At 45.2% G+C, this 17,171-nt stretch overlaps 1 protein-coding gene across 1 annotated transcript in view; it reads left to right on the forward strand.

Moving 5' to 3' along the window:
* Positions 1–544: 544 nt before the first annotated feature.
* The window catches only part of SFRP1 (secreted frizzled related protein 1), a 28,846-nt gene continuing 12,219 nt past the window's right edge, over positions 545–17,171 (forward strand). Inside the window, exon 1 of the mRNA XM_068274738.1 lies at positions 545–1,447. Within this exon, the coding sequence (XP_068130839.1) occupies positions 922–1,447 (526 nt within the window). The 5' untranslated portion in view covers positions 545–921. The remainder of the gene's footprint in view (positions 1,448–17,171) is intronic.

Genomic DNA, 17,171 nt, shown 5'->3' on the forward strand with positions numbered 1-17,171 from the left:
CGTATGATGCAAACATTGCTGTTTTTTTAAGGGGAAAAACTGTGGTTGGGTGGTAGTTAAACACAGCGAGTGCTGCAATGACCACACTTTATCTTAGGTATTGAATTCATGTTTTATTGGTTTTGTTCTTTGAACGCAGAGATTTGATGTGCATCGGATGCATGGCTCATTTAGTGCACTAATATTAACGTTTTATCTAGCTATCTAGCTATCTCAAATTTGAAAATATATTTTTCCAACTACAAGTGGCTCAGATTATTAAGGGTTCGGTGAATGCACATATGAAACTTGGTAAAACATTTCCCAGCTGGCTGTGAGCAGCGCGCGACAGCTGCAGGTAGACCGTTCAGCACGTGGGGTTAATTTTGTGTGTGTGCAGCTCCCAGTGGCTGTGAGTGACACTTGTAAATTAATTATGCCTTGAGGAAAGGTGATTGAGGGGAGGTGTGTGGAGGAACAGGAGTCTCAGTGAGGAGGAGAGAAGTCACACTGGGGAGGATGGGGTGATGTGAAAGGGTGGGAAAAAATGCCAGTGGTCAGAGAAGAAAGAGCTGAGTAAGAAGTATGCAAGAAGGAGACAAGAGCAGCAGGACAGCAGCAATGTGAGAGGTAAAAAGTGTGACACAAGGAAGAGAGAGGGTGGAGAGGAGGAGGGACTGCACACTTTTCATTGGATCTCTCTGATTCTTTCCTGGCTAACACTTTCTGCTCTTCTCTCTCCAATAACAAAATCTGCAAATACTGCCAGCAGCTCCATTCAACAGACCTAGAGACTGCACCACTGCTCTGTCAGCACTATACTTCCACTGGTTAGCTAAGGCTGAAGTTATTCCAGGTTTCTTTTAAGAAACGGAAACTTCCACTTAAACTTTTTCTGACTTTTTTTTGATGTTTAAACGGTGAGTAAGCCTTTTAGGGATAATGTCACTGAAGGGTGGCCTTTGGACCCTTCTACTGCTCTGGGTAACACCAGGGTCCTTTGACAAGGAGGTTCAGTCCAGCGAATATGACTATGTGGGCTTTCAGCCGGAGAGGGTTCGCAATTACCAAAATGGAAGGTTCTACTCTAGGACGCCGCAGTGCGTGGACATCCCTCAAGATCTTGCGCTGTGCCATGGTGTGGGCTACAGCAAGATGGTGCTGCCCAATCTCCTGGACCACGAGAGCATGGCGGAAGTGAAGTACCAAGCCAGTAGTTGGGTTCCCCTGCTGAGCAAGAACTGCCACCCGGGTACTCAGGTGTTCCTGTGCTCCCTCTTCTCCCCAGTGTGCCTGGAGCAGCCCCTCTACCCATGCCGCTGGTTGTGTGAAGAGGTCAGAGATGCCTGTGAGCCAGTCATGCAATATTTCGGCTATCCGTGGCCAGATATGCTTCGCTGCGAGAAGTTCCCAAGAGATGACGTCTGCATCGCTGCACCAAATGCCACCCAGGCTCCACGTCCACGAAGTAAGTACTGCCACATTGCCAAGCTTGACATTTCTTGATGCCTCTGACATGACTGGTATACTCTCTGTTGAATCTTCATTGTGGTAACATAATGTGACCATTACCTATTTCAGTGACTGATTCTGTTCCTGCTTTATTACAATCTACTCCTTTGTGGTTACCTGAACTGTGGTTGCAGTGGCTGGATAGTGTACTGGTTAAGGGTTCTGCCACTGACACAGGAGACAGACCGGGGTTCAAATCTAGGCTCTTCCTGTTGTAAGCCAGCACCTATTCAGTGAGGAGTCCTTGGGCGAGCCTCCCTAACACTACTACTGCCTATAGAGCGTGCCCTAGTGGCTGCAGCTCAAGCGCTTTGAGTCCGCCAGGAGAAAAGGGTGATATAAATATTCTGTGTCTTATCTACTGGACAAATATAATGGGCAAGAAAATTAACATTCATGGCTTTTTCAAATACCTTGAAAACCGTATATGTAGTGATTTTCTAGGCGTTTGTGAGCTGACTTTCAGTAGGTAAGAGGTTGCATGCATTGCGTTCACTGGTGAAAATACCACCACAATCTATACACATTTACAAGGTTGAGTGCAGGGCTGTTGCCATAACCTGAAGGCTCTAAGTTGCATTTTGTAAGCAAGCGATCCTCCCTCTAACTACATACCTCTGTGCTGGCCCTGTGGTTAACACATTACCGGTGCTTAGAGGGCAGTAAAATGCTGCAGTTTACGACCCTTAAAACCGTCAGCATGAACTTAACCTTTATGAGTCAATACCAGTTACTGAAATTAACCTGTGTTTGCCTGATATCATCATTCAGAGGTACCTATCCTAAACTGCTATGAACATTATTATTATTATTATTATTTAGTATTTATATAGCGCCGACATATTACGCAGTGCTGTACAGTGTATATATATATATCTTGTCACTAACTGTCCCTGAAAGGAGCTCACAATCTAATCCCTACCAACATGATTGGATGTCTGATTTCTGTGATTCTGTCGCCAAGATTGAATATCAGTTTTACTGATCATAACCAATGAATTGATCTAGAGTTCCTCGATAGCACTCTATAGCTTAGGAGGGAAACTGCAAAATGATGTACTTGAATGAATCAGTCAGGAAAAAGCTATAATTATTATTTATATGGCACCGACATCTTCCGCAGCGCTGTACAGAGTATATTGTTTTACTTAACTGTCCCTCAGAGAGGCTCACAATCTAGCCCCTACCATAGTCATATGTCTATGTATGTATTGTGTAGTGTATATATCATAGTCCAGGGTCACTTTAGGGAGATGCCACTTAGCTTATCTGTGTGTTTTTGGGATGTGGGAGGAAACTGGAGTGCCTGGAGGAAACCCACGCAGACACGGGAAGAGCAAACAAACTCCATATAGATAGTGCCCTGGCTTGGATTTGAATCAAGAACCCAGCTCTGTAAGGCAAGAGTGCTAACCACTACACCACTGTGCTGTCCACCTAACACCATATTTCAATATCTGCAGGTCATAAAAAGTTGGCTTAGCCTAAAATAAGTTCAGTTCTGAGGATGCAAATAATCTGAAGTTTAAACAAAATTTTAAGGAAATGTATTGAGCTATTTTACTAGTTCCATTGCATTCTCCATCATGCAAAGTTAATGAAAAAAATATAAATCATAGTGAGAGACTATCTTGCAGTTGAAACAAGGAACAAATCAGGAAACTATACTCAGGGCTTGCGGAAGCCACACTGGTGTCAAAATTAACATGATGGCCCCCTGCCCGCCCCCCCCCCCCCCCCCCCCATATTCAGCAGCATATTCCCTCCACCCCACCGAGCCCCCAAGCTGGCTGCCATCTCAACTTTACTGTGCTCCCTGGACCTCTGCCTCATTCTTCTTAGAATAGCAACTCACCTGTCCGTGCATTCTAGTCCTCAAGCTCGCAGGAGTGCCGCTTCTCAATGACATGTTATTGCATAGTGACTTGACCGGTCATGGAGAAAAGGCAGCAAATGGGGCAGAACACAGACAGAGCGGTGCGCCAGGACAGGTGAGTTGATATGCTGACAAAAACTTTGTAGAGGCACCAAGGAGCACAAGCAGGGGGAGACCTGGGGGGAGACCGGCAACGCTCTGGAAACACTGGCCCTGAGTCAGACCCGGATTTACCGCACAGGAGCCTATAGGCACAGATGTCCTGACACCCTAGACTCCGCCCTCCATGAGTCTATTAATCCCCACCGAACTGCACCGCAAGTGTGCTGACTATCCCAGCTATCACTTCTCCCTTACTTCCCTTGCCCATCATCATAGGTAGCTACAGGTGCCCTTTAGTATTAGGTATCCAGAGGTTCCCTCAGTATTAGGTAGTTAGAGGTGTCCCTAACTGAAGGGAATGCAGAGAGCAGGGCGAGTAACCTCTTATTTACACTCTCACCAGGACTCTGCATAGGAAAAGAGATAGAGGTGCTTGGGGAGGGAAGTGAGCCGCCTTTCCATCATTGGCAGGGCCGGATTTGTACTTTTTACCGCCCAAGGCCAACTATATCGTCTGTATGGTTGTTAGCTCTGTGTGCCCCAACGAGAATTATCCTTACTTTCCATTATTGGTGTCACAGACAATAGCTATTTTAGTAATATGCGTATAGATTACATGTTATGTTTTGAACTTTTATGGTATGCTTGCCATCTTGTTAATGATGGACCCAATGTGTCACCATGAGAGTTAGGCTGATGTGTACCTGCAGGATAGAGCTTACATATCTTGCAGGGACATCACAAGTACAGGACAGTGAGTTTAAAGGTTAAAGCTGTACTTGCAGATAAGGATGGCTGCATAGAACAGCTTTACTGCCACTCACTGAGCCGCCCCTAAACTTCTGGTGCCCTAGGCCATGGCCTATGTGGCCTTGCCAGAAATCCGTCCCTGATCATTGGGCGCATGTAGGCACGTGCCTACAGTGCCTTATGGTAAATCTGGCCCTGCCCTGAGTATACTAACAGACACTGTTCCCTATGCACAACAACACTGTTCCCTCTTGGCCGAGTTCTCTGTAACATATGAGGCTGTCCTCAGAAGGCAGGTTTTGGTTCTCTTTTGTTATAAATACGTGGTTATATAGTTACGCTGTGTAACTATGGGCTTATAGCTCCACTGCAGACAGATGAATTAAACAAACCATTAAAGGTACCATACCTATAGACCTTCAATAAAAAATGTAGTTCCTGAATGTCCCACTTCCTTCCATATTAAAATCACCTGGATTTGGTTGATCTTTGTGAAGGGTTTAACCATAAGCCAGTTGATTTCAGTCAGCAAGGGTGTGGAGAGTTCAGAGGTAGAGTCCTATGTTGGGGGTATGCAGACTGGAGATGAAAGTCACTAGTTTCCCTTCATCACTGGCTGAGTACAAGTCACTGAGGTAAAATGATCAGCCAGGCTGGGGAACCTTGCCTGACAATGATTGTTTCTTCTATGTGAAAAATAATTAATTGGGATTTTTGTGTTAGAGAAATCTCCCCCCTTCCCTCCTCTCTGCTGGCATGTGCAGCAATCCTCTGATCCTAGTGGATAATCCACTGTACCTTCTGTTCAGCCCACTCCAGGAGATACACAATACTCTCCTCCACGGCTATGATTAAAATCACCTGGTCTTTGCTGAAGTTCAGTGAAGGGTTTCATTAAGGCAGGGTTCACACTTGAGGGGATCGCACACAGTTTCTCCGCATGGAGAATCTCATTAAATGTGACCGCTCATGTGAGGCAATGGGCTCGTCATTTACATTTAGATATGGCTACTGCAAGATAACGTGTAGCATAAAAACTGCCGCATAATATTCCACACCGTTTGCAATTTTTATTTGAAAATGTATCCACAGAAAACTGCAGTCATTTTCCGTGGGCTTAGTGTGAACCCTCCCTAAGGGTAAGTTCACATTGTATCTGTCACGATGTGCATGTTGCTCATGGCAACAGATTTCAAGGGCTTTGCCTCTGACACAGGAGACCAGAGTTCGAATTGCACAGTAATTCCTGTTCATAGAAGGGCCAACCAAGACATAAGTCTGAGGGTGTTAAGGGCTGGATAAGGGCTCTACCTCTGACACAGGAGACCTGGGTTCGAATCTTGGCTCTTCTTGTTTGGTAAAACTGCACTTATTAAGTAAGGTGACCATGGGCAAGACTCCCTAGCACAGCTACTGGCTAAAACGTGCCTTTGATTCGCCAGGAGAAAAGCGTAATATAAATATTCTGTGTCTTGTCAAAATTGGTGTATTACGGCAATGCCTGCACCGTAAGGCATGGTACCTTCATTTACATCGGGGGCATAATTTGCGCCATGTCCAGTAAAGCACAGCTAGGCCCACATCATCATAAATCACAATGGAAGCCGACGCATCAGGAAGGCAATGTGCCAATGTGAATGCTTGGATTGTAGGACCGTGGCAGCACATTGCAGTTCAATTAGAACTTCCGTTCTAATGCACCACAACGTCCATAGTGTGAATGCACCCTAAGCCAAGAAATATTCAGTAAAGGATAGGAATGCTCAATGAGAAGCAAATAATTCTGAGTTGATGCAGGATTATGCAGATTTTGTATGGAATGTATGCAGTTTCAAAAATAGGCCAGTCTAATTCTTCCATGGAAGGATTTGGTTGGTCCATTTTCAAGCTGCAAAACTAAATTTGCATTCAAAATTTACATTTATTCTTCATCAACTCGGAATTATGGGCATGTCATTGACCATCCCCAATCTCTAGCAGTGGAGTATTTCCCACCCCAGTGTTGTAAACTCTTGCAGAAGCTCCTCCTGCTAACAACTGTTTGGGGTAGTCATATGTTTGGCCAATTTTGCCACCTCCATGTAGTATGAAGTTCAACAGATTGTAAAGCTATGAACAGTTTGTGTACATCAGATCTCAGGCTACTTGGAAGTGGTTACATCCGGAAGCAGGAAATTTGGGCGCATGAGGCAGGTGGACAAAAAGGGCGCCGCCATTCACTCCCATAATAAATATCGTTTAAATCGGCGCCCAACAGGAAAAAAGGGCGCCGGAGAAAAATAACGTTTTAAAAGCGGCGCCCGGAGACTTTTAATGTTTTATAACTGTTTCTCATGATTACACATTATTTAATGATTTATAATTTTTAAAACATTATTTTTAAACGAAAAACAGTACAATATTTTTTTTAAAACATTACTTTTAAACGAAAAACCGTACAAAGTTTTTTTTTTTTGCATTTTTAAATGAAAAACCGCACCATATTTTTTTAAAACGTTATTAATGTTTATCACAGGGGGGTCTTAGGTTTAGGCACCAACAGGGGGGTCTTAGGTTTAGGCACCAACAGGGGGGTCTTAGGGTTAGGCACCAACAGGGGGGTCTTAGGGTTAGGCACCAACAGGGGGGTCTTAGGTTTAGGCACCACCAGGGGGGTCTTAGGGTTAGGCACCAACAGGGGGGTCTTAGGGTTAGGCACCAACAGGGGGGTCTAGGGGTTAGGGATAGGTACAGGGAGGGTTCTGTGTGAGAGTAGGGTTAGGTATAGCTTTAGTAAAATTCTTATTAATGTTTTATAAAACGTTATTATAAATTTCAATTTTTAAACAGGGAAGATTAACGTTTTTTAAATTGCCGATTTTATACACATTATTTAATGATTTATAACTTTATAAAACATTATTTTTAAACGAAATATAACACAATTTTTTTAAACGTTATTCATGATTATCTTTTAAAACCCTGCGCCCTTTTTTCCCGGCGCCCTTTTTTAACGTACGCGTTACATCCACCCATCAAAACTTCATGTGTACATCCTTTGAACCCACTGATAAAGCTGGTGATCTGCAGATTGCTAGAAAATCGCTGTAATTTCTGCAATTCACTTTATTTATAACAGTGGTGATTAGCTTAAATAAAGATCAGTTTTGATAAGCGATTGCCACTTTGCGATCCGAAGATCACCAGTTTGTGCCAACTGCTTTATTTATAAAGTGTTGATCACCAGTAGGGATCGTCAGTGAGATGCAGATAATTCCGAGTTGATGCAGGATGAGGCTCTGTTCGTACCAGAGCACTGAATGGACTTTTTCTCTGTCCGTTCTTCACTCATCGTGTATGTCTCATATTTTATAAATAGTTCACACTTATCACTCTGCAATGGATCCACAGGATCTGTTGCAGTAAGTGTGCCGCACTTCTGTGCAGTCCACTATAATCCCAGGCAGGCGGATGCGTCGGCATCTGCCCCGGGCTACGCATCCCACCGCCGATCACTGCCAATCGCTCCCTGTACACCGAGAAGAAGCACTGTGCTGAAAAAGACCTCAGCAACAGGGAACATTCTCATTGGTTCATGGTGGACTAATGAAAATTCTCTGTTGTTAGGGAGAATTGGCCTAATGCAGTCTTTGGAGAGCCCAATGCTCCTGCCGGCCTCCGGGGTGAATATAGAGGGACCAAGCGGCAGTGAGACAGGTGAGCGGCAATCGTTTTGAATGGTGCTGATTGGATGCAAAATGGACGGAGCGCACTGTGTCCACTTTGCATCTGCTCAAGTGGGAATACAGCCTTATATAATTTTGTTTATGGAAATGTATGCTGCTTGAAAGTGGACCACGGTGTGGCCTCAGTAGAAATCATCAGAACCTAGTTAAATACATGATACAAGAACTACTGTATAAGGGCCTGAGCCCACTGACACAGTTCTGTCCACTTTTCAGTTAAACATCAATGTTAGAGATGCTGAAAAGCGGACAGAAGCGGATACAACTGCATCAGTGGGCTCAGGCCCTTAGGTCACAGCTCCCCAATGCACAAATAGATTAAGATGAAATGGGGCCATGGGCAAGATAGCAGTTTTTGCTCAACGTTGATGGTCACCCGGCTTTTTTTAGTAAGAGAGCTGGTGGTGGAAGAGGGGTGATAGGAGAGATGGAAGAGACTCTTCCATCACCCTTCTTTCACCACCGGGTGGCGCTGTAACGTTGACATGGTCTTCTGGATCACGTCATATCATGTGATCGGAACCTAAAAGACATAACGGGGTTACATTGCTGCAGCGGTGGAGGAGAGAAGAAGCCGATCCAGCCGACTGGACGGGTAACAATAAATGCTCCCTGCCGCCCACTCTGCATATCCGGCTAGCCTGCCCCAGCAACAGGAAAAATTCAGCCCTGCAATCAAATTTTTTTTTGGCTTTATTTTGCTGCTAAAGGGTTAAACCTACAACAAAGTCATAACTCCAGCCAATACAGTACTTCATTCTTCTCTTTTGGACTGAGTGAGAAAGTTTGTTTTTCTTTAATAGCTTTGATGGCTGTGCCTAGATTTCCTCTCCCTTCCCTTTCCTTGGTGACCCATGTCAGTAGGACAAGAAGCATGGAAAATCTTACGTATGGAAACACATACAGCAATAAAAACTCAATGGACACTCTAGACCAGTGTTTGCTAATCCTATGTTACAGACTACAGCTATTGCTTTGAGGATAAACAGAAAGATAGCTAAATCCCATTGCTGACAATAATGATTACGTTACCCGCAAGGAAGCAGGGGGATTTAGCCCGGCCACAGCACCACAACAAATAGCAAAAAGAGGACCAAAGACCCCTTGACGGTTGGGCTTAACCTGAGAGGATTTGCTAAACATTGATGATACAACTGAGTTAGGTAGAAGAAGCCTATTCAGACTCAAGTCACATTACAGCAGTGGCGTACCTAGGTGGGGGCGGCCAGGGTGAGCCTCCCCGGGCAAGAGCAAGAGAGTGGTGACACACTGTGCCCCGGATGCCCATTATGGTACCTCGGATGGCTGAATCTCAGCCAGCACCGGTGCCATGCCACGGCGCTACTCCCTGTAGCCTCGCAATTCGCAAACATCAGTGCAGTCTGCCTCAAGCTACTTCCTGGTGCCGGTGTTTGTTGCCATGGCACCGCACCTTTCTTTCTCTCCTCCCTCTACTTATTTGTTGGAAATATTACTCAGTCATATAGTCAAGTGTGCGTGGCCAACAAAAAACAGCATCACTGTGTCTCTTCACAACTTCTGCTCAGAGTGGACCCAACATGTCTCAAAGCAGAGCACGCAGGTGCTTTGGCATTGTTTACGGATCCCTACCATTAAAGGCCATCTCCAGATGCATTTCAGATGCAAAATCTTATCTAATAGCGTAGTAACCACAGATACAGGGAGATTGCAACAGTAGATATGATGATTTTATTAGTCTTGTAAGAAAATGACATGTTTTGAAGTAAGGGTATTTAAAAATGAATTACAATAATTGATGTAAACTTGGCACTCTATGAGAAAAGCTGCATTAATAGTCCGTAACACGTCCCCTTGCTTTCTAAACAGCCTAAATTTTGTGTGGTGTGGATGCCACATGATGTTGGGAACATTCCTGTGAGATTCTGGTCCATGGCGACTGGATTTCATTATGCAATTTCTGTAGATGGTTTATCTTCACAGTCATGCTGCAAATCATAATTCTCTGACACCCCCAAACCAACAACAAGAGAAGGCAGTTTAGGCCCATCTAATGATGCTCTCACCACATAGTCTGTGTACATCAAGGGAAAGGGAGATCCATCATATACATGTTTCTAGTCTTCAAGTGTCCAGTTTGGGCGAGTCTGTGCCAACTGCAGTCTACACTTTCTGTTTATGCATTCTGAAAGGCTTTTTCTCTGCAATTGTAGACAGTGATCATTCGACTAAAGGCATAGCTCCCAACTGTCCCTCTTTTGGAGGGATGGTCCCTCTGTCCCTCTTTCCTCCTCATTTGCCCCTCTTTCAGGACTTTGTAAATATATATATATATATATTTCTCTACTAAAAAATGTGTTTGACTCTAAACTTTATTCCCATCCTTTAAATTGATATATTACACATTTTAAAATGTTAATATGAAGGAAAATGAACCAGGATATAGAGGACCAGTGTGGTTTGAATGATAAAACAACATATTTTTCTTATGAAATCTTTATGATATGCATGACTAGGGGTGTGATGGGGGCGTGGTCAGGGTGTGGCAAGGGCATGGATTAAGTGGCCCTCTTTGTCATCTTAAATAGTTGGAAGGTATGCTAAAGGTGCCCATACATCCGACGATCGACCAAGTGACAGATCTCTCTCTGATTGAATCTGATCAGAGAGAGATCTGTTGCCTGCCCATACACCGCAGACCAACTCCTGATCGATTTTGTACATATTTTGTGTCCGCCACTTGCTCTGTGATCCATCTTTCATCCACATCCACACGCCCCATGTGGTCGCCGGTGTAACGTGGATGCTTGTGTAACACCCACACCAACGTATTTGCTGGTAACCACGTGGGGAGCGTGTATGTGGTTGGAGGATGGAGAACGGAGCCAGCAGCGAACACTGACAGGGAAAGTATTCATGCACGAGGCACATTTTACACTAGGGGGGCAGTGCCGGGGCTTCCATTGTGTTCATCATTCACCCCCATATTGCATGCCGTTACTGCTGTGCACCTGATCGAACATGACGGCCCTACATCTTGCAGCATGTCCGATCCATACATGCATCCCATTTCGGCCTGAACTGAATCCCATCGTTGATCGAGCATGCTCTGTGCAGCACCGATTTTCATCCAATTCCATTATATTAATCAAATCAGATGGCCGATCAGCTTCCAACTCGCCTGATGTTTGGTTACCTTTACTTTTGCCATTCTGCCAGCTCAAAACAGTGTGGTCATTCATCTCTGAGCTCTATCAACAAGGTGTTTGACATTGCAGAACTCCTGCTCACTGGGCATTTTTCAAGTGTCCTGCCATTCTGAGTAAACTCTAGAGTCTGCTCTGTGCAAGAATTCCAGGAGATCAGCAGCTACAGAAATACTCAACCCAGCCTGTCAGGAACACCCAATAATGGCATAGTCAAAACAGAGATATCACATTTCCCCCCATTCTGTTGTATGCAATATTATAGCTCATTAAAGCTGCAGGACTATGCAGGTGTCCGGGTTTTCTTAACCTTCCTGGCGGTAAGCCGCGCAGGAGGTTTTCTTAGGCCCTGCTGGGCCGATCTGCGTAATTTTTTTTTTTGCTGAACGCAGCTAGCACTTTGCTAGCTGCGTCAGCACACCGATCGCCGCCGCCCCGCGCCGATTCGCCGCTATCCACGCCGCCGCAGAGCCCCCCCCCCCTAGACCCCTGCGCTGCCTGGCCTATCAGCGCCAGGCAGCGCTAAGGGGTGGATCGGGTCTCCCTTAGACGTCACGACGTCCATGACGTCGGTGACGCCATCCTGCCCCGTCGCCATGGCGACGGGGGAAGCCCTCCAGGAAATCCCGTTCTTTGAACGGGATTTCCTGATCGCCTATCGCCGGAGGCGTTCGGAGGGGCTGGGGGGATGCCGCTGAGCAGCAGCTATCATGTAGCGAGCCTTAGGCTCGTTACATGATTTAAAAAAAAAAATTCAAAAAACGGCAGCGCTGCCCCCTGGCGGGTTTTAATAGACCGCCAGGAGGGTTAAAGGAGCACTAAGGCGAAAAATTGTACAATTTAAAATATGTGCAAACATAGACAAATAAGTGAGTTTTTTTCCAGAGTAAAATGAGCCATAAATTACTTTTCTCCTATGTTGCTGTCACTTACAGGAGGTAGTAGAAATCGGACAGAAGTGACAGGTTTTGGACTAGTCCATCTCTTCATAGGGGATTCTCAGCAAGGCTTTTATTCTTTATAAAGATATTCCCTAAAAAGGATTTAAACAATGATGCTGGCCAGCTTCCCTGCTCGCTACACAGTTTTTTGACAGTTGGACAGAGCAACTGCCATTCACTAAGTGCTTTTGAAAATAAATAAATCCTTGAAAATCCCCCATGAATAGATGGGGAAAACGTACTTCTTATTTCACTATGTTTGCACATATTTAACATTTTACATTTTTTTCACCATAGTGCCCCTTTAACAAAGGACAAAGTGAGTGAATGTACATTTGGGGATATTTAAATTAATGCATAAAGGAGTTTTCTCCTAATAAGAACTTTGTAGTAAAATGGCTGGGATGAAAGGACATATACAGAAGTGTATAGCTGGAGACAAATACCAAGGGTTCATCTGTGGATGTCCCTACTCACTGTGCAACACATGTTATCTCCCTGAGCCTAGCAGGATAAACATTTACATTTGAATGGGCAGGGGAGGGGACTGTTAGTGGAGAGGTGAGAATAGCTCTTTAGATATCATGGTTAATATCCCACTAACTAGTTACTGCACTAACTACTGAATGAAGTCATTGAGGGAGGAGGGGGTTGCCTCTGAACTCTCCAGCACTGATGAGCTTTTCTTTGCTGTACTTTGAAACAAGACATGTAATGCAGATGACAGCCCTGTGGCCCACCCAGTCTGTTCTTCTTCCAGCAGGTTGACCTTCAGGGAAGTGTGGCCAGGGGTCCTAGTTGCAATGGGGTCTCTGGGCAAAATTCTGGGGCCCTCCGACCCCTACACACCTGTAGGTGGCTTTATGGTCTTCCTTGTTACTGGCTAATTCCCCCCCCCCCCCCATGGCCCCTGAGCCAGCTGCTGTGCCCCCCAGGTCTCCCCCCCACCCTGATTTTGTGGCCCCGGGGTCCCTGCAGAGTTTTCGTCATTGTAGTGGCTGACCCGTCCCAACTTCTATCCTCCATCCGTGCATTCCAATCTTCATCCTCTTCTTCTCAGTGACCTGGCACCTGTTATTATGTAATATGCTACTGGGTCGGGATGAAGATGGGAACGGATGGACTAATGGAGGAGCGCACCAGCCAGGAGAGGTGAGTTGCTGGGTTCAGGGGGGGTGGGGGGGGGGGGGGGGTTACACGTGTGTGTGCGTGGGAAGGGGGGGGGTTACAAGTGTGTGGATGCATTGGGATGATAAGTTAATTGAGAGGCTGAGAGCCCACTGGAGGTGGATAGCTCAGAACAGGGGAGCATTAGAGTTTGTAAGGGCCATGGGTTATTCTAGATTAAAAGTGAATTTCCCCAGTTCGCTTCAGTTACTACCCCCATTCCCTCTATTAGATAAGACTCAATACTTTAAGCCTCATCTACATGGTACAATTTTCCGTCAGATCGGATCTATTAGACGGATCTATTAGATAATTTCCAACCGGTCCAATCGGACTGCGTTAGATTTTGGGTACTTATCAAATCAAAATCTATCACAAAATTGCTCTGTAACAATTTGAGCGTCTACAAACGATGCAATTTATTTTCAGATCTATCTAATAGATCTGTCTATCTGATGGAAAATTGTACCCTGTAGATGAGGCGTAAAAAAATAACTTTTGAGTGGTCAGTTTGGACTACCAGGAAAATCTAGGCAGAAATGAAGGCCATCCTCTCCCAGCCCTAGATGAAGCTGTCCCCCAATCTTCCGCCCCAATAACCCCCCAACCCACAACCCTAGCACACCATCTTTAAAAGACAGATCCGAGGTATTTAAAAACAAAAATCTACTTACCCGAGGTTTCCTCGAGCCCCCGGCAGCCGCCCTGTGCCCTTGCCCCAGCTCTGCTTCCAGCCGGTCGCTGGGGGTCCACTCCGGTGCAGATGCCGACTGGCATCTACTGTGCCTCTGTGTTGCGCTGCCATCATCTGGAGTGTTCTGTGCAGACATAGAACTACTGCACCTGTGCAGTACACTCCAGAGTACGTCAGCACGACCCCGAGCAGTTCTCGCTCAGGCGCAGTGGATACCGACCTGGCGAGGTCGGCATCTGTACCGAATGGAGGGGACCTCGGACCACCGGCTGGGAGCAGAGCTGCGGCGAGGGCACAGGGTAGCTGCCAGGAGCTGGAGAAAGCCCTGGGTAAGTAGATTTTTGTTTTTAAATATCTCGGACCTTCCCTTTGTGGGGCACCTGAACACAGACGAGTTTCTTGGTTGAGACAGCCCCAAATGACTGCTTCTGCTGAATTCCATGTAGCGTGTTTAGGATTCTTCCCACAGTTTTCAGCAATAGATGATATCCAGACCAACTGATACAGTCTAGGGGGGTCATTTATTGTAATGTGATAGATGTTATGAGACAGGCATTCTATGTTTATATCAGTTTGGACCAGACAGAGCTCCAGCTCTAACTCACTGCATCCAAAGCAACATTTTACAAAAAAAAGTTTGACATTTTTGGATTGGCCCAGAGAAAATCCTGACATTTTCACCTTTACGGTCAACTTACAGTAAGACTTCTGCTAATAAGTTTTATTCAGTGCGAGCTGAGCCAATTAATGATTACGTATGGGAATAAAACCTATAATAGTGCATCCAATAATGAGATCCAATGATAATACACTCTGGAAAGGATATGCTTGTGTTTATTCTAAAACCGCCTTATGACAGCTTTGTGTATTCTAAGGGAACCTGGATATCTTTCTTTATCAGTGTAGCGTGAAACAGGCAAGTTGACAAATGTAGTGTTTATACTTGTGTATTTTTTACTTATATATTTAATTTCATCATATATTTGAGGTTTTTTTGTATTTTGTAACTGGGCCATACATGGAGTCGGATCCAGGCCATTCTACTCATTCCCATAGAGATGAGTATGTTCTCCCCACATGTATGTTCTCCCCGTGTCTGTGTGGTTTTCCTCCAGCCGAGCACTCTGGTTTCCTCCCACATCCCAAAAACATACAGACAGTGGCGTAGCTAAGGAGCTGTGGGCCCCGAAGCAAGTTTTACAATGGGGCCCCAAGCACTGTATGCATAAATGATACGGCGCACCAAAACCTGCCAATGGCAACTACAGTGTCAGAGGTGCAAGAAGCGGATGCGGAACAGTTTGTTAATGATTACTACTATTCAAAGTATCTATAGAAGTGATTATTATGAGCACAGAAGCAATAGAGAGCTAATACTGTAGTTGAGGGAGGGCCCTTTGGGGCCCCTCTGGCCCAAGGGCCCCGATGTGGTCGCATCCTCTGCAACCCCTATTGCTATGCCCCTGCATACAGATAACATAGGCAAACTCGGGAGGGGGATGGGGAGGGGGGAATTACAGCTGCCCAGAATCCCCCCTCAGACCAGGGTCAGTGCAGTGTCTGGCGTCAGGCACAAGTTGAGACACCAGAATATCTGCAGCTCACAGCACTGCCCCTTTCTTTCCCTGCTACGCAGCACGGTGTGTACAGAGCATAAAGCAGCAGTGTGTGTACAGAGCATAGAGCAGCAGTGTGTGTGCAAAGCATAGAGCAGCAGTGTGTGTACAGAGCATAGAGCAGCAGTGTGTGTACAGAGCATAGAGCAGCAGTGTGTGTACAGAGCATAAAGCAGCAGTGTGTGTACAGAGCATAGAGCAGCAGTGTGTGTACAGAGCATAGAGCAGCAGTGTGTGTACAGAGCATAAAGCAGCAGTGTGTGTACAGAGCATAGAGCAGCAGTGTGTGTACAGAGCATAGAGCAGCAGTGTGTGTACAGAGCATGAAGCAGCTCTGGGGAACTTAACAGAGTCAGGTATGAGCACAGCCCTGTGCCCTGCTGTGTGAATGCTTCACTTTCCCCTTCATTATTAATATCGGCTGTCCTCATTATTATCTGTATCCAAACTGCCCCTAATTGATCCCGCTGTCGTTCAGGAGCAGATCGGACATTCAGGAAATAATCGTCAGATCATGTCAGTCGGACAGTAAATTGCATTATGTGTACCCAGCATGATGTCCTTCCATATTATTATACTGTATTGTGCGTGGCTGAGGGAGACCTTTGAGGAATCCCCCCCCCCCTTGAAAATCCCCCCTAAAAATCCCCCTGGATAAGTTAATTGGTTTCTCCCTAAATTGGCCCTAGACTGTGGTACATGCACTACATGATACATACATAGACATAGGTCTGTGGTAGGGACTAGATTGTGAGCCCCTCTGAGGGACAATTAGTGACAAGACAATATAGTCTGTACAGCGCTGTGTAATATGTCGGCGCTATATAAATACTTAAATAAATAAAGATGCACACATTTCCATATGAGTTTGACCACTCTGACACATACAAAGATAAATAAACACTCCTTCAAGCCTATGAGCATTTCAGTGCATGCTTTTCACCCTTCTCTTTTCATAACTAGGGTTATACATGTGGCAGCCATTAGCAATTCCTCCTTTGCCGGACACCACCTACTTTACCAGTTTGCCGGATTCTGTCCCGGCAATACGAAAGGAAGGGGAGGGGTTCCTCCAATAAATGTAAGATATTTTATATTTGTCATCATGCAACTAAAAAAAGGCTGCTATTTATTATTATAATTTAGAAAATAGATTTTATTTCTGAAATCTAGTATTTTTAATTTGGGTCCACTTTAACTGTTTCCTTAATACTCTGATTACACTTCTAAGACACTGAAACTGACCTTGGTAGGCTTTGGGAATTAATATCAATAGAATGCTTGGGGCCCATGTAAATCTCATACTGGGGCCCCAAGCTCCTCAGCTACACCACTGAGTTTGAAGAAGACAGGGATGTGATATTTGTCAAAGGAAAGATGAAGTAAGGACAGAGGATCACAAATCCCTTGAGCAATAGCATCTTTCCGGATGGATATGAATAAGCAGGGTAGTGTTCACATGCATGCAATATACAGCAGATGTGTGGAATGTGATGATAAATTCTTAAGTCACTCCAGGATGCTGCTGGACACAGATGGAATCTTCCTCAAGCGATGTCACTTGGAAAAGAATAAACAATAAACCATAGCGTGATACTGTATTGATATATTGCCTCCTTCCATA

This window comes from Hyperolius riggenbachi, chromosome 3 (genome assembly GCF_040937935.1).
Source record: "Hyperolius riggenbachi isolate aHypRig1 chromosome 3, aHypRig1.pri, whole genome shotgun sequence".
In the NCBI taxonomy this organism is placed as follows: domain Eukaryota; kingdom Metazoa; phylum Chordata; class Amphibia; order Anura; family Hyperoliidae; genus Hyperolius; species Hyperolius riggenbachi.